Raw genomic sequence first — 10,000 nt, forward strand, 5'->3', positions numbered from 1 at the left:
GGTAAGGGCTAGTACAGTTAAATATGGCAAAACACGCAGACTACAGACAATAGAAACAGGCACTTGACCAACGCAGAATACGTCTACAATTACAATTTACAATTTAGGCATTTAGTAGACGCTCGTGGTCCAGAGCGACTTACAATAAGCAAGGACAGCACAAGGTGATACATCAATACATCAACATTAGTCTTGCGTGGCCAGACTGTTGACTCCCGCGATTAGCAAATGCTCCCGTCATACAATCTGGGGCAACAGAAGACTGATGATGAGTATGGGATAAAGCGGAAGTGAAGCCTCCTCCCCAGTCCCCACATCTGTTTCATTTTTACCATCGCGCACATTTATCCTAATATAAATAAAGATCATCTAAGCATATTTAGAAATTATATTTTAAAATATATTTTCGTGAATGGAAATGCCAACTTCCATTACTCGGATTGCAGGAGCTGCAGTTCCAGAATCCAGACTCTATATAGCATTCAGAGATTGTGGAATAGTTGTCTGGCTACGCGAGACTACCGTACATCAACATCAATACATCAATGCATAGAAATAGTAATCTAAAAAACGTAGGTAGACCAAGAACCTATTCAACCAGTAAGACGCCCTAAGGGCGAGAAGCGACCTTGCGCTGAAACAACAGAGACTGACACAATATGTCCATATATGGGCATTCCCAGATATGGTATTAATATTGATGACATCAGGGATCTCCATATATGGGCATAAAAGGACAGAATGAATTTGCAAGTGTGGTTGCCATGACGCGAGGGTCATCGAGGGTAGGCAAGTGCTACAGTAAGTGCTATGGGCTAAGGTGCAGAGTCTTCAGACCATGGCGGAAGTCCCCATTGCAGTTCTAATTGCAATGGGGAGTTCATTCCAAAGCTTGAGGGTCAGGAGGGAGAAGAGTCTGGGACGAGTGTAGCACGTATCATATAAACAAGACAGGACATTTTCAGATGGGGGTCAAATATGATTTTGGGGATCATGAAAAGGTTTAGAACCTCAACGTCGCCTGAGACGGCGCGCCTCCGTCGCGGTTCCTGTGGCATGAGCAGTAGCGTCGGGTGGCTGGGAAACTGAAGGTAGCGGTTTCAAATCTTACTTGGGATTCCCTTTTTTCTTTTTTTTTCTTTGACCAATTGCATTACTTATGAAGCGCAGCGCTTCAGTCTGCAGAGCATGGCCCTACTAGCTCCATAACATCGGCTGATAAGAAGTGATAATCTCCGATGCTATCGGATGATAACATTCGAAGCAGGTGATCTTAACCTAGGTGAGTTTACCCGTGGCAGTGACAGCAGTGAAAGGCATTTACCTGTATCGGTGTTAGTAGTGAACAGAATGTGGGCTTTGGGGCTCTTCAGTCTCTTCTGACCCCAGTAGGCCACCGTCTGGACGGACAGGTAATAGGACGTGGCAGGAAGTAGATCCTCTAGGCGGAGCTCGCACTGTGGCTGGACACAGCACATTAGAACATGTCAATAACACAACCAAGCAACATCATCAACGCCAGTTATCATCACCTTTGTCCTCATTACTCTTATGCATCATTGTCAACTGTCATCATCATCGGCTGAGTGATACAGGCCCCGCCTTTTTATAAGTAACAGCTGGGAGCTGTTCTGTATTAGTCTACTGTTTGATTGACAGGTTATTAACAGGCTCCGAGTCAATCACATCTGTCCATCGGACTGGGCTGCAGCAAGTCACAACAGAGAGATGTCTGCACGATAACAAGCGTGTGTGCGTGTGTGTGTGTGTGTGTGTGTGTGTGTGTGTGTGTGTGTGCGTGCGTGCGTGCGTGCGTGCGTGCGTGCGTGCGTGCGTGCGTGCGTGCGTGCGTGTGTGTGTGTGCGCGCGTGTGTGTTTGTGAAAGAATGAGTTAAAAGCTGTTTCCCAGTGACCTGTGGACAAAATGGGGTTGAAGTATTTCCATTACTCTCTAGATAGACAAAACATATGGCATGCATGGTGTGTGCGCGTGTGTGTGTGTGTGTGTGTGTGTGTGTGTGTGTGTGTGTGTGTGTGTGTGTGTGTGTGTGTGTGTGTGTGTGTGTGTGTGAGAGAGAGAGAGAGACTGTGCGTGCATGCATAGTGTAGTGTAGTGGTGGAGAACACAGAAATAAAAAGTCTTTGAAGTTGGGTTTGGAGGTCTATTCGGGTCTATTTTGGTCAGTAGGTCATTATATGTAAAAGGAACCGTGATTTGTACTTAGTTACAAAGACAGACTCTGTGTAGGGCGGCTTTTCCCTTATTTAAATATTTCCTCAATCTACATTTTCCCTCTAACTTCAGGATTACAGTTCATTCCAGCCAGCCCACTGTATTCTCAATGAAATCTGTATGTGTATGTATCCAGAAAACGCAGCCTTCTGTGGTAATGTAAGGGATATAGTGTAGTCTGAATGTCTGGCAACACCTCTGGGGTTCACCACTCTCTCTGTATCTAATCCTGTCAAAGCTATGTATGCTATCTCTTCCATGACATGAACTTTCATCCACTGGCTGATATATCTTCAAGATGTTCTTTGATCATTGTCTCCACCAGCCGAAGGCTTGGGGGAGAGTATGTTTTCCCCTTCGTCCGTCCGTCCGTGCGTCCGTCCGTGCGTCCGTCCGTCCGTCCGTCCGTGTGTCCGTCCGTGTGTCCTCACAGTTTGTGTGCAGCTAATCTCAGTCGCCGTTGGCCCGGTCGCTGCCAAAGTGAGCACACACATTCCCTGGATGCCAATCTAGAACCTCTGCCCTAAATTTTTCAAATGGGCCTTTTCTAGCGCCACCTAGTGGCCGATGTTCACAAAACACATTTCTGTGCACTACTCTTACAGATTTTGTCAAAAAATCCTACAAATCGGTAGGCAGCATCTCGACAGTCATGTGATCGACACAGATCTGTCCAATTTTGCATATTCCATCCGGATTGGCTAAGATTGGCTTCCAAAGTTTGTAGGATTGAGCCGTTTTGAACAAAATGCCTCAAATCCCAAACGCAAAGTGCAATTATCATGAAAGTTCCCACTAGGCCGAGGAAGAAAAGCCACTTAATTTTTTTTAAATCAGCCTCATGGTGGCGCTATAACAGGCCGATTTGTGGTTTTACCTATAACTCCACCGATTAGTTTCAAACTTTGTAAGCGCACTCCCTAGAGGCTAAGGATAAACCTTTGCCCTGCATTTTTCACACCAGCCTTTTATAGCGCCACCTTTGGACCGACTTATGTAAAACACATTTTTGGATATTACTCCTTGAGATTTTATCCAAAAATCACGCAAATCGGTACACAGTATCTCTATAGTCATGTGATCAAGTCCGATCCGTCTGATATTTCATATTCCATCCTGATTGGCTAATATTAGCTTCCAAAGTTTGCAGGATTGCTCCGTTTTTGAACAAAATGCTTCAAATCATCAACGCAGCTTGCGATTACCGTGAAATTTGCCACACATATTCCCACTAGGTCAAGGAACAAAAGCTACCTTTTTTCACATTGGCCTGTTATAGCGCCACCAGCAGGTAGCCTTTAGCAAAACACATTTTTGGAACACAATGCTTCAAATCATGCATGCAGCGTCCGATTTCCATGAAAGATCTATGGTGAAGAACATATGCCACCCTTTTTACATTGGCCTATTATACAGTAGCACCACCAGGACACAGCCTGGTGGAGACCTGTGCTCGGAAGAGCACTGCTTCTAGTTTCATTTGTTGTTGTTCCATCTGTTGTTCTTGTTCAACCAGATGTACCGGTACCTTGTTTGTCAGTTTCTATTGAACCTTGTTGAACTGCATCCCTGTTTACAGACACTTTCACGTCCAGAATATGGATATTAGTCATAGTGGACTTTGGACTTTTGTGGGGTGAAAGCTTCGGCACAGTAGACTAACTAAACAGCATTATGCTATTTTCTACCTGTTGCACTACCTGTGTGTGTTTGTACATTGCCTGTTTGTGAGTCTACAGTAGGTGCAGCTGAGGGTTGGAAACATTCGTTTGGGGGGGGGGGGTTTAGGGGAGGCCCTCATTTAAATTCCATGCCTCCCAGCCAAGCAGAACAGAAGACCAGACTACAGATAAATGGCTCCACCAGGCCATGTCTGGGATCTCCATCACTGTTTAGGATGACTAAAGCCCACCATACCACTGCTGGTGCACGAATACCTGGCAGAAACCCCATGTTTCATGTTTTGTACTCAATATAAATGATCTCATGGTCCCGTGTGATTGTCATGACACCAAGGCCTAAGAATACAATTTAATTTAAAAATGAATGGACCTCTTTCTGAATGTAACTCTTTGCTTTTCAAATACTGCCATTTGGAGATTTAAAAATAATTGTAGCAGCAATTATACTGCAATGATACCACGCAAAACAGAAGATATCGTCTTGCAGACATGCATAAACTGCACTTCAGTGACCTCTGTAATAACAATGGACATAATGGCTCATTCTATCATAATCTAAACTCCCATATATACACATTGTATTCAACACAAGAGTAGGATCTGTACATTAAGAGCCCATACATATATTATACATACAGTAGAGGCCTCATGCTGCACTGCCGTGACAGCGGATACCCATGTTCCTGCTCTCTAACCAATATAGTGACTGGCATGTTGTCAGTAATACATTTGCAGCTGCTTTGACTTGAGTTAAACATGATACATTAACACAGAGAAGCCATAGCTCTGTGTTGTCAGTCAAGCTACATAGCTAAGCTGGCATGTTATCCTAACTTTCTAGAGCCAAGCCAACATGTCACCATATGACTCCAAAAATGATCTTCTACCACTTTTTCTAGTCACATGTTCAAATACTGGATTCTGATTGGCTAAATTCCGGAGGTTATGGCAGAACAACCGCCGCAGTTGTGTGAGGACGAGATCAATGCGCCTCAGTGTACATCCGGGGACTTCAGGAGGTAGTCGGAACACCTTTTCCCCCAACCAACCTATGTTTACTAACGTGCGTACGACGTCGCCGATTTATTTGGATCCAATGCAATCCGCCAACTTTAAAGCCCCTTTTCTCTGAACCTATGCCTTTCTGGAAGCGAACAGCCTCTATTTACGGCCGGAACGGTCCTTCTAACTGACGTTAGCTTAGCTGTATGCTAGACATCTTTCTCTGCATGGAGTTGGCGTCATCTGGTGGTGAGTAGAAGATGTTGTTTGTGGAACTATTTGCTGTCGTCGCGGAAGTTTTATAGGCAATAATGATTGTAACTTAATATCCTTGCAAGTTACAACTATGTGTTTTCTTTCATGTATACGGAAAAAAGTGGTAGAAAAGCTATTTACCACTCGGGGTCGGACATTATGCTCTGATAATGTCCTGTGTGAGGGTGTTATCGGACTCGGCTTCGCCTCGTCCGATCACCCCCTCACACAGGACATTATCAGAGCATAATGTCCTCTCACTCGGGGTAAATTGCTTACATATCTGGTTTAATAGTATGTACTCGGATAAACCACATTTTGGATACACAGGAAAAAACACGCTGGTCCTCAAATGGCTGCCTAATAACTTCATAATCAAAAAATACCTCAGATAATGTGTTGACTACATCTGAGGCAAAAACAAAAGGGAGCAACATGTCAAAAGTGATGATAGTGAATTTGGTGAAAATAAGCATGCAATGTTGTGACGTTAAGTCAACTGATTGTTTAAAGAACATGAATTCAAGACAGTAGCATTTTCAAAACATGATATGTGAATGCCAGCACATTCTGAGATGCTTTTTGTAGTGTAAAAATTTAGTTTAGTTACATTTAGTCAAATTTAACATGTAATTATATGATAATTAGGCATATAATTAATTACAATCACTGTAACATATGTAAACACTGCCCTATTATGACTGGATTGGGAAATCTGAGCTTTTTACTTTGACATATTCTGATATGGTCTTTAAGCTAAATGAAAATGGATAAACATATCTCTTATTTGTATGATGTTATTTCTTCTTTTTTTTTTGTGTAGATGGCCTTTAACATTCATGGTTAACATCATTAAATGCCACATAATTAATAGAAATGAACATAAACCCTACATACCCGGTCCCTCAGAAGTAACACATCTCTTTGCTGAATCTCTTTTGCTATCTTGCAAAATGTTTGTCTATTATGACATGCCCAGAAAAGGGACGCAAGGATTTAAGAGTAAGACTCCCCCTCATATTGTGATTAATCACCTCACTGTGTGCATGTCCTCTCCTCCTCTATGTTTCTGTGTGATTGTAGTATTATGTAGAACATAAATGTAGAACATACGTAAATGTAAGTTAAGGTGGCCGCACACTACAATCGGGGCATTTAATTACCCTCCCGACAATCGGGCAGCCTGCGACTGAAACCGACTATCGGGCATACTTTTCGTCAAGTGTGAGGGCTCACAGATCCAATCTGAGCCCAGCCGAGTGGCTCGGAGGACGATCGGGGCCAGCCTGACTCTTTTCAAAAATGTTTGATATTTTCTGGATCACTATGGTCTGGAACAGCAGTGGGGGACAGAGAGAAAATACAGCCGCTGATGGACGCAAGTCTGAGCATAGTATCTGAGCGACAGATCTCTGTATTTTTCTCTCTCCATCTCTCCCTCTCTCTCTCACTCACTCACACACAAGCATACAGTACGCACACACAGACACACTTTTCATACCGTCCGTCCGTCCGTCCATCCATTACGTTGTATCATGATTGGGACGATGGGAATTAAAACTCAACGTTAGCGGGTTTGTTCTGACGCTATCAAACACAAACAGCAGAAATAACCGCTACCAGTCACTACAGGCAGTCACAGACCGCGAACAACAGCACACATCTCGCTTTGCTCTTGGAACTCAAAGTACCCGCCCAGCCTGATCTACAAGCTCTACAACATGGCACGGAGGGACACAGTTTGGTCTTGGAGATCTGCGCTACACAGTCATAGGACTAATCATAAATCAGGCACCATGAGAAGCATGCAGCACTTGACTAGAGAGAGAGAGGGAGAAAGTCAGAGTTGATGGACATGAAACGTGTCAAAGTGAACTCATATTACCATCAAAATGGGACACAACTTCCATATTGAAGTTTTTTTTTCTTTGCGTGAGGTGATCATGTGTTGAGTGAGTGGATAGTTTGTATGTGCGTGTGTGTTGCAAGGCGAAGGTCTCTGAACAGCCCCGTGGCATTTTGTATTCATTATATTATTTATTATTGCTGTGTTTAGGCCCAACTCAATCCGGATAGAATCCTGTAGCGTGCGGAGTCCCCGACTTTTCAAAGCGGCTAGTGTGAGCGTGTTTCGATTATCTGGTCAGAGAATCTTAAACAATTATCCTGTAGTGTTTAATGCTACCCGCTTCAATCGTGCCCGATTATCTTCTAGTGTAAGGCCAACCTTAGTGCCAACTGTACACAGTAGCTCTGAGGCTGTCCCATCAGGCTATTGCAGCAGCCTGCAAAATCACTGTAGTGTAGTAATCACTATACCAGGGGGGGGGGGGGGGAGAGACAGTTAAATCTCTCAGATGAAGCAGCACAATTGTAGAGGATTTCTGGCAAATTCCTTGTTTATATGTGGAGTGCTGTTTGTGTCAGTGTCAGTGTGTGTGTGTGTGTGTGTGTGTGTGTGTGTGTGTGTGTGTGTGTGTGTGTGTGTGTGTGTGTGTGTGTGTGTGTGTGTGTGTGTGTGCATGTCAGCACATTCTGAAATCCATGTCTACATTCATTCCAATGAGTAGTGTGCAGTAATTGCGAACGGTCACAGCTTGACCGTATCTCTGTCTGTCTTTCTGTCTGTAACGCCTGACACTGGTTCCCCTGACACATCACTGTGACATCACAGGTGACATCACAGTGATGTCAGATACTCTGGGCAGGGATCTCCATATATGGGCATAAAAGGCTGACACATCACTGTGACATCAAAGGTGACATCACAGTGATGTAAGATACTCAGAGCAGGGATCTCCATTTATGGGCATAAAAGGGATCTCCATATATGGGCGTAAAAGGGATTGTATGTATGATGTCAGACGACAGAATCCATATATGGCCAAACAGATTGCCCTTAGGCGTCTTACTGGTTTATATACGTTAACCACATGAACCCTAGCTTCCCTATTCTGGACATGTCATAATAGGCAAATAGCTGATCTAGAAGCTTGTAGATCAGCTATTTCCAGCTAAGAGATTTGGTATATTTGATGTCTATTCCATTTCTCAAACAGAATCCCACCCAGGGGAGTGAGTAAGTGCCTTAGCCTATACCATACACAGTATCACCTCAAACACTTCAAGGCTGCTCAACAGCACCACTTGAAGGTTGGTCACCAAGCGCTATGGCAGCTGTTGAGGCCATACTGATACGGACAGACAGACATACTATATGTATGGACATATGGACATGCAGTCAGTTGTTGGAGCGGCTGGCACCACTCAGAAATATGAGAATAAACATAGTTTCCTTACCCCTTGTGTTACTCTGCTGTTGCTTTCCTTTTTGTCCTGTCCGGTGTGTAAAGGCAGTGTGTGTGTGCTCTTTTGTGCCGCATGCGGTGTGTGTGTGTTTCTGTGGCGTGTGTATGTGTGTTGAGGCATCCATGTAACTCTGTAGTGATGGACTGGTAGGTCTCCGTCCCTGGGGGGCTCCCAGTGCAGAAGCAACGAAACTGTAAGCCCTCTCGACCTATAGGAGTAGAAACCCATGAGGGATAAACATCAGATGTGTTTTTGATACATTCCAAAAGTAACTACTACTGTAGGCATGTTTGCAAGACGCGTCAGGACACTCATATACATTATACATGGTGAGGATCAATTTGTTCTCAATGTTCTCTTGACGTTCTCTCTTGTTTTTACACTGTACAAAATGTGAGACACCTGAGCAAAGAGCACCAAAAGCACAAGCACATCATACGCACGGACAGAAAATAACAATGATTTGCACATACAGCAATAGCTTTGACAAAGAGCTTTGTGGGAGACTTTCAGATGTAACTTTTGAAAGCGATTAACAATATTGAGTAATAAAAGGATCATTCTCGAATACTATTTTTATGAAAATGTGCTGCTGAGATCATTAAGTGTGTAGGTTCCATCATGAGCTTCAACTGCATTTCCAAAGTCGAGTCGTGGAGATAACAGTTCCAGCAGGTGACCCCAGATATTAGCCAGCTCTGACTGGGCCAGCCTGGAGATATAATCCCCCCACCTTGCCCTGTGGCCTCCTCCCAGCTGGGAAGACTCCCTGTGGAGGCAGCCAGGAGGCATCCTTACTATTTGTTCAAACCACCTCAACCATCTCCTTTCTATACAAAGGAACAGTGGCTCGACTCAAGAGTCTCTCGCGGATTACTGATCTTCTCACATTATCCCTGAAGGGAGATGCTAGCCACCCTCCTGAGAAAACCCATTTTGTCCGCTTGTACCCCTGTAATGGTTTTGTTTAAAGTTCATTCAACTTACATCGATAAATCAGTGTTGGATGTAGATACTGTACTGAATGAAGTACTTTAAATGGTCAGTGGTAAAACAGTTGCGCCACTTCTGTGTCAGCAACCTAGTGGATGATTGTCACATTTTAAATTGTTTTCAATTCAATGTGAAAACATAGAAGTACCTTTTCTTGTATAATTGGAACTGAATGAACACATATTGAATAATTACTTTGCTGGAAACTGTGACCCCGGTGCTGACTCCGGCCACACAACAGTCTGGTTGGTCAGTCTGATGTTCTGTGGCGCCTCTGGAGGGGCTGGGTCTGGTGAGAGAGACAAACAGAAAATGATTGAAGACGGAGAAAATAAAATGATCACCAGCTATATCGTCATCGTCATCATCATCAGGTCATATTGTGGTTGGAATTAAGCTGCTGTGATGTCATTTTGCTTAAAGAGTGTTTCACAATCCATTGAGGTCTGTCAATGACAATAAGATGGAGTTTGTGTTTTTTCCTCTACACTGTAAAATCCACAGTATAGACCATAAGGGTCCATTT

At 43.7% G+C, this 10,000-nt stretch overlaps 1 protein-coding gene across 1 annotated transcript in view; it reads right to left on the reverse strand.

Annotated features, from left to right (window-relative positions):
- anos1b (anosmin 1b) overlaps positions 1 to 10,000 on the reverse strand; it is a gene marked incomplete at both ends in the record, with an annotated part of 56,346 nt that overhangs the window by 7,747 nt on the left and 38,599 nt on the right. The window contains 3 exons of the mRNA XM_080727958.1: positions 1,325 to 1,463; positions 8,473 to 8,689; positions 9,670 to 9,763. Coding sequence (XP_080584084.1) covers positions 1,325 to 1,463; positions 8,473 to 8,689; positions 9,670 to 9,763 — 450 coding nt within the window. The remainder of the gene's footprint in view (positions 1 to 1,324; positions 1,464 to 8,472; positions 8,690 to 9,669; positions 9,764 to 10,000) is intronic.

This window comes from Nannobrachium achirus, assembly GCF_963921795.1.
Source record: "Nannobrachium achirus genome assembly, chromosome: 1".
In the NCBI taxonomy this organism is placed as follows: Eukaryota; Metazoa; Chordata; class Actinopteri; order Myctophiformes; family Myctophidae; genus Nannobrachium; species Nannobrachium achirus.